Source organism: Vigna unguiculata, chromosome 9, assembly GCF_037176805.1.
Source record: "Vigna unguiculata cultivar grain cowpea cultivar isolate G323 ecotype 2 chromosome 9, ASM3717680v1, whole genome shotgun sequence".
Taxonomy (NCBI): Eukaryota; Viridiplantae; Streptophyta; class Magnoliopsida; order Fabales; family Fabaceae; genus Vigna; species Vigna unguiculata.
Genome location: NC_140800.1, coordinates 2217288 through 2239536, shown reverse-complemented (window position 1 = coordinate 2239536; position 22249 = coordinate 2217288). Strand labels below are relative to the sequence as shown.

Here is a 22249-nt window from a genome sequence, read left to right as displayed (position 1 = left end):
GAAATATGAGTAGGGGTGTGAAGATATCAATGACTTTTATTAGATTAACAATATAGCACTATGGAGTGAGACTTATGACTAAGCACGTACACAATGAATCCATCACATCCTATTCATTTTAAATTAATTGTTGTGTTGTGATGCTTCTATCTTTTTGTTGAAGACAGATATAGGCAATCAAACATTTGATCCAAATTATTTGAAATTTTTACATACACATACATTTGTAATAGGACTCATGTTATTAAGATGAGAACAGAGGAAGACACAACAATAAGATGTAGAAATTAACTCTTGATAAAATATTAGCAGGGATAAAATATTTCAGAAAGAGTGTTTCAATACATATAAATTGTGTATAAGAGTTAGAGTACCCTAAATATTACTATTTAAATATATATTTATATTTTCCAATTAAAAAAACAGTAACATCACACGACCATAACAATATAAGTAATGATAACGACCGTTAATAAGTGTTTTTCTTAAAAAAATGTCGTTGAGCAGAAATTTTTAGTTGTGTGGACCTGCATTATGCAGAGTCTTGGTTTTAGATTTGCCTTACATATTCATACTTTTTCTTAAGAAAATGATGAAGTTCATCATGTATTCAAGCTCTTTCTAGTCTCATATGAGAAGAAAGAGAACAAAAATGAGCCAAGTTGTCTCGCCGGCAACATCTTCAAAAGAGTAAAACACTCTTCTGCTAGTTGCTTTTGTAGCAGATGCCGGCAAGTCATCCTTGGCTCAGATGTACTCTCTTTGCCTCTTCATGCAAGACATTTTGAGCAATTCTTTGCTCTTCTCAATCGTTTCATGTTTGGTTTATATAAGCAAAGAAGGTGAAAGGGTTGGTGGTAGAAGAAGTTATTGGCCCCATGCTGCTCCTTAAGCCTTATCCAAAACCATTGTCAAAATATATATGTTTGGAATCAGATTTTGTAGATTTTGCTACGTGTTTGTTGAAGAATTTGGCACCACTACCTAAAGTTGACTTCCTCTTTTTCTTCCTAAATCTGTTTCTTAATTGGTTATGATGGTGTAGTTGTGGGAATAGAATATATGAGGAGGGAAATGGTTAACAGTGCTTCGTTATGGCACTGTGGATCAGAATTTGTTCTCAAGAATAGTGTGCTTAGTCTTTTTCTTAGGGTAGACACTTAATATTAAGTACTACTTTCACGTACATACAACACCAGATACACTGTCAGGCTATATTTGATGAAAGAAAAATAATTTTTTGACAAAGATTTGGTTCACAAAGTTACCAAATAGAGTAACTTTTTTATTTTTTAATGAGAGTTAAGATAATAAAATAATAAAATTTTAGAGGTTTTTTTACTAAAAATGATTATTTGTCAAAAAAAAAAAAAAACTGTCAATGTATCATTTCCCTTGATGAAACTAGATATAAAATCACTTCAATTTATTAGTTAATTTTATAAAATTAAGTGAGATTTATAAAATTTATTTCTTAATTATTAAAGTTATGAATTACACTTCATTAATATATTTAAGTGACGAAGAATCAGAGGAGAGGGGAGCGTTAAGGTCCCATTTTTCTTTTAAACTATATGTTTGAAACTTTTTAGATTATAAATAGTACATACTGACAATAGAGGAAAATTAAATCGGATATCTTTGTATTTGTTTATAAAATACAACATTTAATAATAATAAATAATAAAACATAAAATATATAATAAAGATTATTATTTTTAATTAAAATATGACTTTATTTTCTTTTATGAAATATTAGCTTAATAATTACCAATTTATTTTACCTCTTATAAGTTTTTGTATATTATTTTTTTATGAATATACAACCAAAATATATGAATTTCTAATTTGTGATTAGATTATGACTATTTTTTTAGTCTTAAACTTTGTTAAAAAAGAAAAAGATATATTGATAAAAGAAATAAAAGAATAGATTCATTTTTTAGAAATGATAAAAGAAAACTTATCGTGAAGATGAAATCAAGATATATTCAACCCTTCACATATTACGAAACATGATACTAATGATCAAATTGTTCAATTAGAGAAACTCTCTTTCTTTAGGTTCAAAGAATCACATGTGAAGGAGTTTCATATTAATTGTTGGAACGTGATATAGAAAAAAACAATCCTCAAATATGAGAATTTTTTTTTTTACCGACAATTGTTAGTTGTTAGCTTTTGTTAGAATATGAGAATATTCAATGAGTCAAAGATATGAAACTAAAAGAGCTTATATAAAATGGGTTCCATATCAAATACAATTTCAAGATTGAGTATCCAACTTTGAAAAATTTATCAACCATATTTGAATTATGTCAATATCCGGAAAAAAAAATGAAAGTCAATTATATTTTAGTTGATTGGTTGAAAGTCATGAAGATTATCAAAAAGAGATTGCGGAGATGAATTTCTTGACATTTTTTTATTGACAAATATTAATTGTTAGTATTTTATTAATAAGGGAATTCAACCTAAAACCTCTCTCACTCATCTTTTAAATCTTTTAAACTAATTTTATATATATCTTCCAAAAAATGATAGCGGATGACCCATATAATTTCGCACCCTTCTTTCTTGAGATTCACTGGTGTGGTTGGATGAAGAATTTTAAAAGAGTAATTTTTTATAAATAAAGTTAAATGTTTTAGAATAAACAAGGTTATTTGAATAGAAAATAAAAAAAAATTAAAAAATTGTGAGTATTCTGAGTATTTAAAACTATGAAATTTCAAATTTTATCTATATAAAGCTAAAAGTTTCAAATTTATCATATTTTTTCCTTCTCGTATTTATCATTCGTTTCTAAATTTGATCTAAACTATAATTTAGAATATATAGAGAGACATAAGGTGATTTTTAAGAATGTGAGTAGATGCTGATAAATATTTAGTATGGCAGAACCAAAACTTTGGACATGTTTGTGACATAAATTTTTAAAAGTGAGACAATAGTCAATACATAAATCTCTGGTATATAGAACGGAAGCAATGGTTAGTCACCAAATTCAGAACCAAGACAAATTCACTAGAAACAAATCTCCTTTCAATTATGTATGTTTTGCTTTGTACATGGATTGAAGAATTATATATTATAATCTTTTTAATAAAATAATGAAAACTATTCTTTTTGATTGGAGTTTATATGTGACATATAAGTCTTATATGTACGATGTATTTGACACAATTTTTATCTCAAAATTTTATTACAATGTTATAAATTTTTATTTTTATATGATATTTAATTTTATCTATTTTATTTAATATAAAATTTTGACTCACACTTAAAACTTAAACTATGTCTAAAATAATTAAACACAAATTCCCAGATATTCTATATGTTCTCGATACATCCTTATCCTTCAACACTTTTACAACAATTTACTTTCTTCTCACATGTAAAATTCTGTGCTTCTAAATTGCCTTCTGCAGAATTTCTATGTTTGAATATAAATTTTATATTGAGAAAAAAAAAATGTTGTCTTATGGATGCAATAAATGAGTGTGTAATTAGAGTATTTTGTGAATGAGAAAAAGGAAAAAATATGTCTTTAATTAACAGGAATATATCTATATATGTTCTTTTTTTTTTGTAAGGACAGGATTAGAAAGCATTTTTGTAGCATAATATACCCCATTCAGTGTAACCATTCAAAAGAGAACATTGTTTGGAGTATAGCCTCAAATTAAGTGATACAATTTTTCACTTATTACCATAATATTATCACTTAGGTACTAAATAATATTGTTTACATGTGCGACCTAAACAAAATAGGTTAAGCTGAGTGTAAATTAAGAAAAAGATCCATTTATAAGTAAGTTCAGTACGTAATTTCGTTTTTAGGCACTAAAAATAAATAAAAAATTGTAAAAAAGATTTATTTTATCTTAAAAGTAATAATTAATTTATATATTTCTTTTTAGTATAATAAAAACTTATAATTTAAACACAAAAATTTTAATTTCTATAATTTTTGTTTAAACTCATTAATAATTAAAAAAAATTAAATATATATTTTAATATTTAATAGTTACACATGTTTTATTTATAAATTAATTAATAACAATATGTAATTAACATTCAAGAAATATTCACTTTTTATTTTTATGCTAAAACTATAGCTTTTTTATATATTAAAAGTGAAATGCATTAATAATTTTATATTGAATATCACTAAAAAAACTCATAAATAGTCACTAAAATAGTCACTATTCTAAATCAAAAATTATATTAATTTCTAAAGTTAGTTATCAACACTAAAAATTAGTTATCAAAATTTTGACAACCGAATAAATTAGTTTTTAAATTAGTCTCTAATTAATGAATGATTAGTTTAGTTTCCAATTATATTTTTTTTATAATAGTCACTATTTTATTAACTAATAATTTTTAATTTTATAAATTAGTATACAAATCGATCATTATAAGTGAGTAATTATTTTTTGTTTTAAATTAGTTTTTAATGGTAGACTTAGTCTATTTATTTAGGAAAATGATATTTTAACTCATTTTTTTGACTCACTTTTAACCCATTGCTTCAATCACCATTAGATCATCCTTTTTTATTCTTTTTAGTGATGTGATGTGATGATCTAATGGCGATAGAAATGATGGGTTAAAAGTGGGTTAAAGTATCATTGTCCATTTATTTATTATATTATCTCATTGGTGCTTTCTTTTGAAGAGAAATTATGCCAAATTCAAAATGTTTATTTGCATGTTCTATATGTCTGCCATCAAAACCATATTATCTATTTTCATTCTACATTAGCATCAAACCAAAATTAATTTATTATTTGCCAATGTCATAAATGTAATTGTAATTTGTTAGAATTACAAATTGGTATCTGTTTATGAGTGTTTTGCATCAATTGTCTCTTCCTTTTCAACCTTAACATATATTTATAATGCACTTGACAAAGGTAAAAAGTTGCCAAAAACATTGCATGGTTCCATTTAAAGTTTAGTTGAAGTATCATAAAAGGTGGAAATATTCTACCCATTATGCAAGAAAAAAGAAAAGAAAATTATTCTATACACTTTATATTCAAAGGTTGAGAGAAGATATAAAAATGGAATAAGTTCCAAACAAGGACCACTACTTATATGTAGAACAAATCATAATTGACTTTGAAATTTATAAATTGATTGAACATTGCTTATCAATCAATTCCTAAACATGAACGTCAATGATAAGGACACGAATGGGATCATTTTCTACAAACTTCTATTTTATTATATTCATCAATTATTCTACATTTCTACTCCAAATATATAATGTTTTATTAATTCACTCCAAATTCCTTATAATGAACTATCAAATCCACCATGGAATCTTATGACTGTGTTCCTTTTCTTCTTTATCCACTCATGATATCAGTCACTGATTAGCTTTCTTTTAATATGTTTTGCAGTAAAATTTGCTAATTTATATTTATAAACTATTATGATTATGTTGTTAGATATACACACTTAATTAAACTATTTATTCAAACACTTCCTTCGTGAATGGCTTACAAACCTTGTTTATTTATTTATTTTAAAAGAATTTAAGAGGGTAATTATTTTTATGGAAAATTTTAATTTTCTTAAATATGTTCTTTAGAATAATTTTAAAACAAACTAAAATTTAAAATTTTTATCAAAGAAATAAGATTACTTTTAAAATTAGAAAATTTTTAATTTTACTTAAAAGTAAACATTTTAAATTCTTTGTATTTATGCATTCATGTGCATTCAATGTACTTAAAATATTCGGACATTATTGAGATGATAACTTTTTAACGTTGATTAGGATTTAGGATGTTTATTGATATTAGCAGAAATAACTTTTCATTTCAATTGATAGGATATTATTGTTTTTTTTAGACGGTTTGGTCGAATTTTCTTAACCAATGTCAATTTATTTATTTATTTTTACGAATGTGGACTTCAATTTTTGTTTGACTGATGTTTGTGAAGATTCCTTTGTGTCTAATAGATATTATTATTCTCTGTGAATAATTTGTTAACTTTTTTTTAATACTTACTAGAAAAACTTCTAACTAGCATAAAATAATAATGTTTTTTGCCCATGTTACACAGATTATGAATTTGACAAAAAAGAACTCTAATAAACAACATCAGAAAAACAATTACAATTGACGTTAAATTAAGTAATCATAGTTAATATCAATTAAAAACAATAATGATAGACATTAATTGGGAAAAATATTTATCAATTTCAATTAAAAAATTCTTGATAAATTTTGATTGAAAAATAACATCAACTAAGATTAACTAAAAAGTTATCAATATTAATATTTTTGAATTATTAATAATTATTTAATATTTAACTAATATTATATATATGAGCAATAGTATTTCAAATGATTGTTCCTACTAAATTATGATTGAGCTGTTCTACACATCTAGGAATATAATAAATGTTCTCTCAACATTTGAGTGGTAGACATAGAATCTATACATGTAGAATCAACAGATCCTTCCACCCTGTCTATTAAATTGTCTAGCACATTAGAAAGAATATAAAATAGGTAAATTCAAAATTCAAAAGCTAAAGCATTTAATTCTTATACATTTGCAACAAGAAACATTATAAAATCAGTGTAACAAGTAATTTATAATACTATGTATACTTGTTTACCTTTTTTTTACATCGTTGACATTACTAAAAAAATTCATACTTCTTGTTAATTTTGTTTTGAAAATTCTTTTTGTAGAAAATACTTACAAATTTTGTTGTAAAAAAATTGCAAGAAATTGCTACTAATTTTCTTGCAAAATATTTTGTATAAAACATTTTTCGTAACAAATTGTGTAGGAAATACTTGCAAATTGTAGAAAATGATTACCCACGAAAGAATTACCTGTCAATTAAAATTTTTAGAAAAAATGACAGAAAAATGTCTTTTTCTTGCAAATTTTTTAACAAATTTTCAAGAAAAATCTCATGTAATATGAGAATTTCAGGTAGTATGAGTAATGTTGTGTTGTAACAAAGTTTATAGAGGTTCACAAGAGAAGAAGAAAGACAAATGTAGCCAAAAACAACTTGCCGAAACTAAAGAACATTATAGGCTGACATCTAATGTATGCATTCCGGCAAGTCATTCTTGGCTGCAAATAACTCTCTGCCTCTTCTTGCAAACACTCCAAAACCAAATTTGGGAGATGATTAGGGTATGGAAGTTCATATATCTGGGAACGAACTAATAATGTTCAAGTTTTTGTTGTACAAAAATAAGAGCTTGTTTGCATGCTTATATAGAGAAGAATGGTAGTGCATGATCATTCTAATGGAGTTGTTATATATTTTATATATTCTCCTATTGATTTTCTAGCTAACTTTTCGTGAGAAAGTTTTGCATGCAATGGTGCAACCAATAAAAGCTTGACACATAGAGAATAAATCCTTTTAATTATTGGTCACAATATGTAGAATAAAGATGTCTGCAAATTGATTTTTTTTTTCTTCTTTTGTATGTATTAAATTGGTATAGAATATAATCTTAATGTGTGTGTCGAGGAGAGAGAGTTTGAACAAAAGGGTATGGTGGAATTAAATGCTTCACCCATATTCATTTTGATAAAATTAATTAATATATATTAAGTAAAAACGTAAATAAAAGAACTCTAAATTTACCTCCATCGATCCGACATTTGACTTGGACATGGAGACGAGACCAGAAACGTGGCATTCAGCATATTCTTAGAAAGTGGTTTCAACTTTTAATGATTAGGATTTTGTTAATATATGTAGCATTGTAAAATAAATTAATAGGCCAACAAAGAGAATATTAATCGATATACAAAATCATGAGCACGAAGCCAAAAAAATTATACAAAATAATCATAAAAAATGATTAATACTGAAAATTTTAGAGTCTGTATATTTTGATGAATTGACATTTGCCTGTGAAGGATCCGTGGCTCCTTTTCTCTGTCAAATCAAAATACTTTTTTTTTTGCCATTTCATCTTTAAGAACTCCATTCCCTTAATATTTTAATTTTTTCAAAAAAGTTACGTCTTTTTTCAAAGTTGTTACTTTTTCGTGATATTACTTCGAGTCAACAACTTCAAAGAGAAGTTTTCGTCCCATGCTATAGTTTATTGTGGGTCTTATTATTTTAGTAATTAAGACTTTTTTTTATTATCTTTGTGATGGTAAATCATATTTGGAATGAAGTAACTATTAAAAAAAAATCATATTTTTTTTGTCAATTTTGTTTTAATTTTTTTTATAATGTATATTTATAAATTTTGTTATGAAAAAAAAATTGCAGAAAATTACTATCAATTTGTATGTAAAATCTTTTGTATAAAATCTTTTCTACAACAAATTTTGTAAGAAATACTTGCGAATTTTATAATTTTACATAAAATAATTATCTGTCAATCAAGATTTCTAGAAAAAATACTATAAATTTTATTTTACAAATTTTTTTAACAAATTTACAAAAAAATTCTGATATAATATGAAAATTTTTAATAATGAGTATACATATATGCTTGTCTTGGTTACTCTAGGTTTTACCTAGTCATAGTTTTTATCATTTTAGTGTGGTTTTGTCTCTAAGAAAAATTTACAAACAAATAATCATATTTTCAAACATGTTGTTGGTCTATGTAAATAATGTTTATATAGGTTATTTAAAGTCATTCCTTTTCATCATAGGGATTTTAAAACCCTAATAAGAGTTTAATATAATTTTCCCATAAGTAATAAATAATATATTAATAAAAAATATTTAGTGTTCCAACATTTTTACAAAACCGTACAAAAACAAAATTTGATCACAACAATCGTTATCTACGTAGAGGATGGTTAGCGCCTTTGTATAGTCCTTTGAACATTTAGATGTACGTGATGGCAAACCTATCTCAAATTATTTTTATGTTGTAATTCTTCAAGAGGACGATCAGTGGAAGATGTATGTAGGGCTCTCCGAAAGAAAAAAAAAATAAAAGATATAAAATATTATCTTCTACTAAAAAAGGTTAGAAATTCAAGAAAAGTTGAAAGTTTCACATTGATATAAAAGTAATTAAGATATTAGTATATACATAAAAATTCATAAATTTATTGTCTTATAATTTTAAGTTGAAAATTATATATTGATCTTTTATATAAGTTTGTTTATGATTCATTGATATCAAATATCTTGGTGTCTCCACTCAAAAAACCTCACAAGATATTAGAATGATGATTCATTGTAATGTGTTTCGGATGAGTATGTTATAAAGTGAAAAATATCAAGGTTTATGAATTCTTTGTATCGAAAGTCTTCCATTTTAAAGAAATTTATTCTATTGTAGAACGAACTTACAAGGAATTGTCACCGCTAAGATATTCATGCTTAAGATAAATATGTTCTAATGTAGAGAAATTGATACTCTTGAGAAGAATATTGTTAGGAATTGAAGGTAAGCTAGAAGTCTCGTATTGGATACAAAAGTGAATAAGATATTAGTATTTAAATATAAAAGTGAGTAAGACGACCAATATTTAAGTAGAATGCCATAAACCTATTATTTTCTTGAAAATAGTATTTAAGTCATTTATACGAATTCATTCATGACTCATTGGTGTTAACGTCTTTATCATTTTGTTACAATAGACTTTTGTATGAAAGTCTTATTAAAAAAACTTTCGTTACAAGGAATTTTCAAATCGAGAATCCATCATCATTCTATAATTTTTCTTGTTTGATTCGATCACCCAGCTAAATCAACATTTGTAACATCATGATTATCAAACACCTAAACAAAAATCAAATTAAAATGAAGGCATGTTTGACAGCTTCATTCTCATGTTAATCCATGATCACACATCAACACCAATCACGTCAGACACTTTATCACTACCCATATCCAAAATTACAAAATCATCTAAGAAAATGTGATTGTAATGTGTAATGTAAAATTAATATCAATTACCGAAATGCTCTCATCATATATAAAATTAACCGAATCATCATGTTATAAAAAAACATTGACATTCTTTTAATATATTGGTCTTCTCATATATGTTTTTAATGAAGAATTTTTAATTTATACTTATACTTCTAGCTTTGATTGTATAAATGTTAACAGGTATAAAGAGATGTAGTTATGCAGAGTACAGCATGAAGGATGAGAGAAATATAAGAGGGAGCAAGTGAGTGGTGGATTCAAGGTGAGACTTTATATGAGACTTTATTATTGAAGCTTCACATATGGTACTCATGTATCTCTGAGAATTCAGCTGTAGCAGCGGAAGATGGGAGGAATATGTAAATTTATGATAATTTAAATAAGGGTTAAATATGTTTTTGTTATCTTAATTTTCAGGAAATTTCAGAATTAATCTATTTCAAAACTTTGGACTAATTTAGTCATTCAACTTTCGAAATATGTGAATTTAGTCATTTTAATCAAATTTTGTTAAGTTTATTTGACATTTCAAGCACGTTTCATAATAATATTTGATTTAATATTAAAGCAAAAATGTGTCAAAAAGTATAAACAACTCAAATACAATCCTGAAATGCGTACGGAACATCAAATAAACCTAACAAAATTTGATTAAAATGACTAAATCTACATATTTCGAAAGATGAAGGACTAAATTGGTCCAAAATTTCGAAATGGACTAATTCCAAAATTCACTGAAAGTTAAGGGACTAAAAACATATTTAACCATTTAAATAAATACTAAAATTAAATTAACATCTATTAATCAACAACAAATTAAAGAAATATTAAAAATGAATAAATTAATTTAAGCTGAATTAATAATAATTTAACTGAACATTAAATAAAAGAAAAGAAAATAGTGTAGTTATCTAACTAACTTAAGATAAATTATATTAACATGATTAAATCAACATAATAAAAAATATTAAATAAAAAAAAAACTATACAAAATAGAAAACTGGACATGTTCCAAGCCATACATCATGTATATACTAAGAATATATTTTGCAAGTAATTGCCAACACTGTCACAATGTTGGTTGGGATATGATTTTTAGGTTTGTGGTCATACTTCATAGTCCTTAGGGATAAAGGGGAGGGTATGGATGATGTTTTTTCAACTCTGCTTTATGTTCTATGCTACCACTTCTACCTTCTAATTAATGGAATGTCTCTTATTTTTGCTTATAGAAAACATAGATCTCGCAGATTATTTTAAGGTAAGAGAAACAATAACCGATATGTCCTTCTTTTACTTATTATTTAGAAATATATATGTCACTGTGTAAAAAAAAAAATTTATAGTATATAAATAGATTTTAAAATTCAGTTTTATATTAAAAAACTCTACTAATTTGGAGCATCATTCTACTCCATTCGTTGAACAAAGTCTTATTACCACAAGTTTTCCCACAGTTTTTGGGACATGAGAGTTTCCTCCATTCCTTTTTACAGATATTTACGATTAACTTCATTTTTAATGAATCCAATATGGCCAAACTCTACCTTGGTTCTTCCAACAAATTATTTCTTTATGTACATTTTACCTCTACTTAAAAATATAAAAAAATCGAAAACAATGCATATTATTCTCTCTTTTTCAGGAGAATTATGGTTGATGTTAGATGTATATAAATGAACATAAAGAAGTATATATGTTTTAGACGAATGATTCTGCTGCTGCAACAATGCAAGTGATTTATATATAAAGAATATCTTCCGACAGCATCACAGGAGAAGAAGAAACCGGAATGTAGCCAAGAGAAACTTGCCGGAAAACCGAAAATATATCAATCAAACACTTAACACTGAGTAGTTAGTGCCGGCAAATCACCCTTGGCTGCACTCCACTTTCTGGTTCTTGGTGTGAGCTTAAGAAGATGAACAAAATGAAACCATTGTTGCATGAACAGTGAGCATGCACAGGTCCATGCTGAACCCATTTTGCAAGTGCAAACCCTGAAATTCATCCATTATTATATAGCCATGGAAGATAGAGACACACAGAAATTAGAATATTCTCTTGCAACTTGCAATTTTTTCCATCTCACTCTTCACTGTGACTATTAGTAGCCACATAAGGAGAGTGCCACGTGTGTGGCTCTGAGACCATCCACGATTGTTGATTCTTTTTTATAATGTACACGGAGTTCTAGTTTGATTATGAACCATTCAAATGTTAGAGCTAGAAGTGATGAAATATATAAGTCATTATATTTTGCTTATCAAAATAAACGTTAGATGGTATGGTTTAGAAATTAATATTTGTGAAGGGTAATAGGTGCATTGATGAAAGCAACAGAGAAAGTGAAGTTGATAGAACATTTTTGAAGGGATGAGAATGCCAAGAAAAAAGGGAGCAGAACAAGAATTGCAGCAAATCCCAGAATGAGAATGAAGACCGTGACCGGCGTCATCTACCCTAGATGTTGGATGAAATAAAGAATTTAGGATTAAACATGATCGTGGTCCTTCAAGTGAAAATTCAAGTAAAAATTCGAATTAGTCTTTTATAAAACTTTAGCTAAATTTAGTCTTTTTAACTTCATAACTACGTGAATTTAGTTCTTTCAAGCAAATTGCATTTCATAATAACATCTGAGATGTTTACATCGTTTAACACATTTTTTGCTTCAATATTAGCTAAGAAACTATCATGAAACACATTTGAAGTGTCAAATAAACTCAACAAAATTTGGTTAAAATAACTAATTAAATTCATGCAATTTTGAAGTTGGGGGACTAAATTGGGTGTTGGTATCGCGCAGCGGAATATTTAATCTATGGTAAAAAAATCAAGAGGGGGGTGAATTGGATTTTTATAAGTCTTAACAAGTTTTAAAATTTATCTCAAAATTTAAATGATTAACTTAAAATAACAGTTACTTTAAATGCAAGTGCAGATAAATAAAGAGTTTAAAGGAGAAAGATGCACAAAAAATAACAGTTACTCGAAAACAAAGTTTTGCAGTGTTAATCGATTACCCAAGATGGTAATTGATTATCTCATGTACAAATTTGAACAAATATTTTTATAACTGCCAGTGGTAATCGATTACCTTTCAAGTCATTTTTCAAGAATCAAGTTATAACTGTCAGTGATAATCGATTATCTTATTTTTTGAGTTGGTAATGGATTATTATAAGTTGGTAATCGATTACCATACTGATTTTTGTGAAAAAAATGAGTTTCTCTCATAGGAGTTGCGAGCTGACTGTTGTTCTAACAATTTTGCACCTAACTAAAAAAAGCACCTAAGTAGAAAAAGTTTAAGTATATTACAATAAGAATCTTTAAACATAAACTATATTGTCTTCAATATCTTCAAGTGTTTTCTTCAGCATCTTTATCATCATCAAAATCTTTTAATCAATCTTTGTCAACATTGGGCCAAAGTTTCGAAGAGGAACTAATTCCAATTTTCACTGAAAGTTGAAGGACAAAAACATATTTAACCAAAAATTTATAAGAAAAATATATAAGAATATAAAAATCACAATTTATTTTTTATCACAAATATGTTAATTATTAGTGTTTTCTTAGAGGTGAATTGAACTTACAATTTCTATCACCCTCACCTTCAAATTAAATTTTCAGATGTTTGAATTGCTGGAAATAGGAAAAAAGTAAAAGACAAAAAACAATTAAGTGTATGTGTATTATTCCAAAGGTGCTTTTTTCCATTTTTGTTTATGAAAGAAAATATGTTTGTACTCAACCTTACAGTCTTACAGATCAAACGACTATACGTATATATCATTTCAACATTTTTTTTATAAATGGTTCCACAATTTTTATATATTTCTCTCTAGTAAATTTAGTCAATTTTTTGAGAGATTATTTATAATGGTCTCATCAAATGTTTTTCTCTCTTTTCTTCTTGAACTTCACCCACACATTTTTGCTAATGTCTACAGAAATTTCAAATGAGCAATTAATTCACAAATTTGCAATAACATTGAAAATTCAATATTCTTTGCCTATTCAACCTAAAATAAAACTTGTCCTAACACAAAGCAAACCAACACGCAATTTGAGTTGGTCCCACCTAGCTATCATTTTCTGTCCCCCCTTCTCTTTTAACAGTTTAACTCTTTAACTTGACAGTAAAAAAAATAAGAAAAATGATTTTCGAAATCAAAACTGGTCTCTTAACATTTAATATATATATTTAGAGAGAGGTGATATCTTATTAGGCCCTTTAACGTTAATTAAGATTGAAATTAGTTTTTTTTTTCAAATTTTAATTTAATTTAATCTCATCGTTTTAGAAACGTGCAAAAATGGTATTTTAATCAAATCTGGTAAAGTTTATTATTTAACGTCTTAAATGTTAAATTCACATATTTTTAAAATTTTTAAGTTAAGGGACTAAATTAAGTTAACGTTTCTAAAAATAATTAATTTTAATTTTTACTAAAAGTTAAAAGATAAAAACAGATTTTAAATCTTAATAAACACTATAAGAAGAGAGAAAAAAAATTAAATGTTTTTAGTCCGTAAATTTTAATATAAAATTAGAATTTTTTTAATATTTTAATTTTTTTTGACATATTCAATGTATGTTAAATTGTTTATATGATTTTGACATGTTTTAGCTTAAATATTTGTCTCAAACACTATTTAAAAAGTTTAATAAGATTAATATTAATTTTTTAAAAATACTATATCCATTCTCATTTTTAATATTTAGAGATCAAAATATATTAAAATAATTTAGGATAGATAATTTTTAATTTGTCCTTAAAATCATATTCGACTATGTATAAATAAAATTAAGACGAATATGAATTATTGGTAAAATAATGGGAAATGTTGAATATATGAGAGTTAATGCATGCCACAACCAATTTGTACGTTCAGTCTTTAATGTTGTTGAAAATATGTGGTGACCACCATAGTATCTATCTCCTCAATTATTCATTTTTGGCCATAGAGAAGAACCAAGCCAAGGTTGACTCCATCAATATCAATTACTGTATTTGGCCAACACCATACTTTGTTTAGTATCTGGGACGAAGAAAGAAAAAACCAGTGTGCACTTGTTCCAATCCAACTCCATATTTTGTCTGAGTTGTTTTGGAGTTTTTAAATTCAATATGCTGTTTTTCTCTGTCTCTTGTTTATGTCTTTGTGTGATGTTTTACTTTGTCTTGAGGATAGTTAAAAGACAAAAACCTGTTGAGGAAGAACTCTCGTTAGACAACAGCACTCCTCAAATAAAGTATGATGTTTTTGTGAGTTTTAGAGGTGAGGACATCCGCGACGGGTTTCTTAGCCATTTGGTTATGGATTTTGAAAGGAAGAAAATAAATGCTTTCGTAGATGTTAAACTTGAGAGAGGAGATGAAGTATGGTCATCACTTGTACGAGCAATTAAAGGGTCTTCCATTTCATTGATCATATTCTCACAACACTATGCTTCTTCTCGTTGGTGTTTACAAGAACTTGTCACAATACTTCAATGTAGAGATAAGTTTGGACAGATTTTGATCCCTGTTTTCTACAAAGTGGAACCCACAGATGTACGACATCAATCATCCAAGAGTTACCAAGATGCATTTGCTAAGCATCAGAGAAAATATCAGACCAACAGGGTGCAAATCTGGAGAGATTCTTTGAAGAAATCTACTATAATATCAGGAATTGCATCATCAAAATATCAGTAAGTTTTCGTTTTCATTTTTATGTAAATCTTCAATGTTTTCTTGTAGTTAGAGCTATATGCTTATAATCAAATCGTGTTTTGCTTAAACTGCATTATTTTTAAGTTGTTTTAAGCAGAATGTATTTAGTAATCAAGCATTAACAGTATTGATCTCAAGTTATACGCTGCACAAATACGATACATGGATCTCAACATGTATCTGATAAATTGACTCGTTTATTTTGAAGTATCAACTACGAGTCCAACACAGATAGATGACTCAAATTTTCATAGATCTGAACACACTAATTCTTTCTTTGCATGCATGATATAGGGATGATGCTGAGCTGGTTAAAGAAATAGTGAAGGTTGTTCTGGAAAAGTTGGCTAAACCCTCAGTTAACCTGAAAAGATTGGTTGGAATTGACGAAAAAATTGCAACTGTTGAATCGCTGATAGGAAAAGAACCAGAAGACACTCGACTTATTGGAGTTTGGGGCACGGGAGGTATGGGCAAAACAACTCTCGTGGAAGAAGTGTTTAATAAACTGAAGTTTAAATATGACGGTTCTTACTTTTTAGCCAATGAGAGAGATCAATCAAACAAACATGGAATAATTCCTTTGAAGAAAAGTATTTTCTCTAAATTATTAGGATATGATGTGGATATTGACACACCAAATTCGTTGCCCGAAGATGTTGTTAGGAGAATTGGTGGTATGAAAGTTCTTATTGTTCTTGATGATGTGAATGATTTAGAAGACCTAGAGAAATTACTGGGATCTGTTGATAACTTTGGATCAGGTAGTAGAATAATTGTAACAACCAGAAACAGGCAAGTGCTTAAGGCTAACAAATTTGATGAGGAATACCAGCTAAGAAAATTCAGTTCCGAGGAAGCACTCGAACTTTTCAATTTGAATGTTTTTAACCAAAAAGATCATCAAAGGGAATACAATGAGCTTTCTGAAAGGGTGGTGAATTATGCCCAAGGCGTTCCTTTAGTAGTGAAAGTTTTGGCTGGTCGTTTACGTGGAAACGAAAGGGAAGTATGGGAAAGTGAATTAGACAGGCTTAAGAAAATGCCTCTTAGAGAAGTTTATGATGTCCTAAAATGGAGTTATAATGATCTAGATCGTAAAGAGCAACAAGTTTTTTTAGATCTGGCATGTTTCTTTCTTAGATTGCGAAAATCAGTGAATGTGGGTTCTCTAAAATCATTGTTGAAAGATGGAGAAAGCGACAATTCAGTGGCTGTTGATTTGAAAAGGCTTGAAGATAGAGCTCTTATAACAATTTCTAAGGATCACAGTTTACATGAAATGGCTTTGGAGATTATTCAATCAAAGTCAAGTGAGGAGAGTTTTGTTTTTATGCATGACAGTGTACAAGAAATGGCTTGGGAGATTGTTCGTAGAGAGTCTAGCACACAAGGAAACCGTAGTCGATTGTGGGATCCTGATGATGTTTATGAAGCATTGAAAAATAATAAGGTTAAACTCAAACTAATATTTCACTTCAGACATTGCTTTTGTGCCCTTTTAAAAAGTTGAAAAAGTTATGATGCTTTTGTGGCATTTAATGATGTTTGATTTTTCTTCGTGATGGTAGGGAAATGAGGCCATAAGAAGCATAAGAATTCAATTGTCAACAATTAAGAAACAAAAGTTAAGCCCTCATATATTTGCCAAGATGAGCATACTACAATTTCTGGAAATTTCTGGGAACTGCAATGATGATTTGTTCCATCAACATTATATTCTTGCTGAAGGACTTCAACTATTGGTGACTGAGCTAAAATTTCTTTACTGGGATCGTTATCCTCTAAAATCCTTGCCAGAAAATTTTTCTACCGAAAAGCTTGTAATATTGTCATTGCAACAAGCCAACATAGAAAAACTTTGGGATGGTGTGAAGGTAAATATGTTTATTTCAATGTTATCATTTTTTTTAGTAAACTGAATATAACATTTACTCAGCTGGTGTGTAACTCCATTTTGTTTAATTCTATCACAGAATTTGGTAAATTTAAGAGAACTTGACCTCAATAGTTCTCGCATGTTAAAGGAGCTACCAGATTTATCAAAAGCCACAAATCTTGAAGTATTGGATCTCATGTGTTGCTCTATGGTTAATGCACTTCCCTCATCATTTAAACATCAAAGCAAGCTTAGAATTTTAGATATGAGCTATTGCAGCAAGCTTCAAAATATATCAGATCTTCCCTTGTTACTAAAGACTCTAGATGTTAATAGTTGCAAATCTCTTCAAACTCTACCAGAGTTTCCTGTGTCCCTTGAAACTTTAGATGTTAGAGGTTGTAATTCTCTTCAAACTCTACCAAATCTCCCCCTATCCCTTCAAGTTCTAGACATAGAATTTTGCACTTCACTTCTAACTCTACCAAAGCTTCCTCCATCCCTCAAGATTCTCAAAGCAACAAAATGTGAATCTCTCCAAGTTCTACCAAAGCTCCCCCTATTCTTAGAAACACTAGAAGCCACAAACTGTGAATCTCTTCAAACTCTACCAGAGCTTCCCCAATTACTTGAAACTTTAGACGTCAATGGTTGTAAATCTCTACAAACTTTACCACAGCTTCCCATGAACCTTAAAATTATGGATGTTAGACATTGTGAATATCTTCAAGCTCTTCTAAATCTTCCACTATCCCTTGAAAGTCTAGATTGTACAGGTTTGGAATCTCTCCAAGCTCTACCAAAGTTTCCACAGTTCCTTAAAACACTAGATGTCAGTGGTTGCAAATCTCTTCAAACTTTACCAGAGTTTCCCTTGTTCCTTGAAAATCTAGATGTCAGTGGTTGTGAAGCTCTTCAAACTTTGCCAAAGCTTCCTATGGGCCTTAAATCTCTAGATGTTAGTGGTTGTGTATCCCTTCAAATGTTACCTGAGCTACCTCTATCCCTTGAAACTTTAGATGTCAGAGGTTGTGAATCTCTTCAAATTCTACCAAAACTTCCCATATCCTTAGAAACTATAGATGTCAGAGGTTGTGAATCTCTTCAAACTTTACCTGAGCTTCCATTGTCCCCAAAAGCTCTAGATGTCAAAGACTTTGAACTTCTTCAAACTCTACCAGAACTTCCCCTATCCCTTGAGACTTTAGAGGTCATGAATGGATGTGAATTTGTTCAAGCAATAACAGATCTTTCATTGTCAATTGAAACTCCAGATACAAAATTAAGCATTTCACTAAAGAATGCAAAAAATCTTCCTTCATCTCTTAAAACACTACAAGTCACTGACTGTGAGTCTCTTCAAACCTTACCTAAGCTTCCTCATTCCCTCATAACACTAAACACCCAATGTTGCTCTTCACTTCAAACACTACCTGAGCTACCACAATCCCTCAAAACCCTAAGTGTCAAAAGTTGTCAATCATTTCTATGTCTACCTGAGCTACCATTATGCCTTGAAACACTGGAAGTCAAAAATTGTGAAGCTCTTCAAAATTTTCCAAGACTTCCCCGATTCCTTAAAACTCTGGATGTCAATGGTTGCAAATCTCTTCAAACATTACCAAATCTTCCCTTGAGGCTTGAAACTCTAGATGTCAGAGATTGTGAATCTCTTCAAGCCATACCAAAGCTCCCATTGTCCCTGGAAACTTTGGATTTGAGAGGATGTGAATCTCTTCAAAAGCTACAAAACCTTCCCTTATCTCTTGAAACTCTAGATGTCACAGGTTGTGAATCTCTTCAAATTTTACCCGAGTTTCCCCAATCTTTGAAAACTCTACAATGCACAAAATGTGAATCTCTTCAAACTTTACCACAACTTCCCCAATCACTTAAAACTTTAGATGCTAATGGCTGCAAATCTCTTCAAACTCTACCAAAGCTTCCCCTATCCCTTGAAACTTTAGATGTTAGATGTTGTGATTCTCTTCTAACTCTACCAGAGCTTCCTCTTTCACTTCAAAATCTGGATGTCCGAGGTTGTGAATCCCTTGAAACTCTACCAAAGCTTCCCATGACCCTTAAATCATTAGATTTTAGAGCTTGTGAGTCTCTTCAAACACTACCAGAACTCCCCTTGTCCCTTGAAAATCTAGACGTTCGAGGTTGTGAAGCTCTTCAAAGTCTACCAAAGCTTCCATTTTCATTGAAAATTCTAGAAGCCACAGAATGTGAATCTCTTCTAACTCTTCCAGAGCTGCCCCCATCCCTTAAAATTCTAGATGTTAATGGTTGTAAGTCTCTTCAATTTCTACCACACCTTCCCCAATCCATTGAAATTCTAGATATCAGAGGTTGTGAATCTCTTGAAACTATACAAGAGTTTCCCTTGTCCCTTGAAATTCTAGATACAGAATTGTGCACTTCACTTCAAACTTTTCCTAAGCTTCCCTCTTCTCTTAAAACTCTTGAAGCAACAGTTTGTGAATCTCTTCAAACTTTACCAGAGCTTCCTTGGTCCCTTCAAACTCTAAATGTCCAGCATTGTTCTTCACTTCAAAATTTACCAGAACTTCCCATATCCCTTAAAACTCTAAATGTATCATTTTGCCAATCACTAGAGAGTCTACCGAAGCTTCCACTATCCCTTGAAACTCTAGATGTCAGTGGCTGCATTTCAATTCAGACTTTACCAAAGCTTCCCCTCTCACTTAAAGCTCTAAATGCTAAAGACTGTGAATCTTTGAAGACCGCGTTGTTTCCTTCAACAACAGTTGAACAACTAAAGGAAAATAGAAAATGGCTTCTGTTCTGGAATTGCTTGAACTTGGATGAACATTCTCTACTTTCTATTGGGTTGAATGCACGAATCAACGTTATGAAGTTTGCAAATCACCACCTATCTTCACCAAATCATGATGATCTTGAAAATTACAATGACTATGATGATAAATATGGTTTTTATCAAGCTGGTTACATGTATCCAGGAAGCAGTATCCTAGAGTGGTTGGAGAATAAGACAACAGAGGATTATTTAGTCATTGATCTGTCTTCTCATGCATTTTCCCACAGATTGGGCTTTATTTTCTGCTTCATCCTTGGTCAGTGTGAAGAGACAGAGATGTTTGAAAAACTTGAAGTTAACCTCATCGTAAGTGATGGTGATGGAGAGGGTCAAAAGGACAGTGTTGGAATGTACATAGATATTGGGTCCTGGACAATTGAATCAGATCATGTGTGTGTGATATATGACCAAAGATGTTCTGAGATGCTAAACAAGAGAGCTAAAATTCAAATAAGGTTAAAAATCCAGGTTTCAATTCAAACCAGTGACACAGGAACTACCATACTGTCCAATCCTGCTTTAAAAGGATTTGGGGTAAGCCCTGTTAGCACCTCAGCATATAAAAGTTTCATTCAACAAATGGGATTTCATGACTCAATGTTTCAATTTCATCAATCAAATTGAGTTGAGTTGTTCTTCTTATCATCCAGGTATTTCTTCAACTGGTTTAAAATCAAATATCTGATTTAGAAAAATATGTATTATTTCAAATTATAAGAACACAGTGACCTAAGACATTCAAGTTGTTAACGTTAATTTCCGAGTTCATGTGAGAATCAGTGTACAATTTCATTAAACAAATGGATCTTGGTTGTGCCTCATAATTTCCAGGTATTTTTATTTAAACGAGTGTTGATCACTTTGCGTTGTAAGAACATTCATTTTGTAAGATACGGAGGATTTTTGTGGTTTTGCAACTCATAAGTCACAGAATTGAGTATGATGAGACTATGATAATGATCAAATGGTTAAATTTATCATACTCTTACATGGACATTTGAAGTTCTCATTTGTATCAGCATGACATTCTATTGGAAAATTGATAAAATTATATTTTGTTACTAAACCAGTTACTCGTTTTAGTTACTAAATTAATCACTCACTTCTATCATTGAATTGATCATTGATTTCTGATACAAATCAGCCACTATAAATCAATGACATAGGATTGTGACAAACGTAGTTTACTTACTGGCTATATCAATATTTGATTATTTAGGCACCGAAATTTATTCGTATTTCATGATTTTTTTAGTGTGATGTATGAACATTAAACAAAGGATTATGTTTACTACACAATATATATATATATATATATATATATATATATATATATATATATATATATATATATATATATATATATATATATACACACGTACTCACATTCATGTTAAAGCATACTTACTCTAATCCCTTAGAAGCAAGTTCAAAATCTTATGTTAAAACTCTAATTTCCTAGTCATTTTAGCATATAATTTACATTAAGATCACATTTCTAGAATGACCAAGAGATAATGTCTATCCCTAGATCATAACTCTTGGGTGTTCTATCCATGTCTAGTTCCAAATTCATTTTTCAATGATTCAGTAACAACAAATAACATGATATTCATATCATACACATTAATAATCAAGATAAAACAATTGAATACGGAAGAGATTATATTGTATAGGAAAAGTTCCATAGGGTATGAATTCATTACATCCAATCCTAATGAAAATAGAGATCAGCTACTCCTAATCACCTGAAACATACGGATTTGATGAATTTGCACGAGAGTAGATGAAAGAATTCGTTGTAATTTCATCCCACAATGTGCCCTTGACCGAGGTTTTTGAGTTTCTCTGCGTTTCCACATCAAAAGAACTAACTTCT

The 22249-nt window shown here is 29.0% G+C and overlaps 1 protein-coding gene across 1 annotated transcript; it reads left to right on the top strand.

Moving 5' to 3' along the window:
- The first annotated feature begins 14908 nt into the window (after positions 1-14908).
- Positions 14909-21352, top strand: LOC114164115 (uncharacterized). Its single transcript, XM_028048643.1, has 4 exons — positions 14909-15624; positions 15941-17099; positions 17218-17523; positions 17623-21352. The coding sequence occupies exons 1-4, from the start codon at positions 15059-15061 to the stop codon at positions 20992-20994; spliced, it is 5403 nt and encodes a 1800-aa protein (XP_027904444.1). The 5' UTR covers positions 14909-15058; the 3' UTR covers positions 20995-21352.
- The last annotated feature ends 897 nt before the right edge of the window (positions 21353-22249 follow it).

Bases quoted from the DNA above. Each gene is read 5' to 3' on its own strand.
- LOC114164115 (XM_028048643.1), top strand. From the start codon at position 15,059: ATGCTGTTTTTCTCTGTCTCTTGTTTATGTCTTTGTGTGATGTTTTAC. The intron at 17,100-17,217 runs GTTAAACTCAAA...TCGTGATGGTAG, and splicing joins AAGCATTGAAAAATAATAAG to GGAAATGAGGCCATAAGAAG. The intron at 17,524-17,622 runs GTAAATATGTTT...ATTCTATCACAG, and splicing joins AACTTTGGGATGGTGTGAAG to AATTTGGTAAATTTAAGAGA.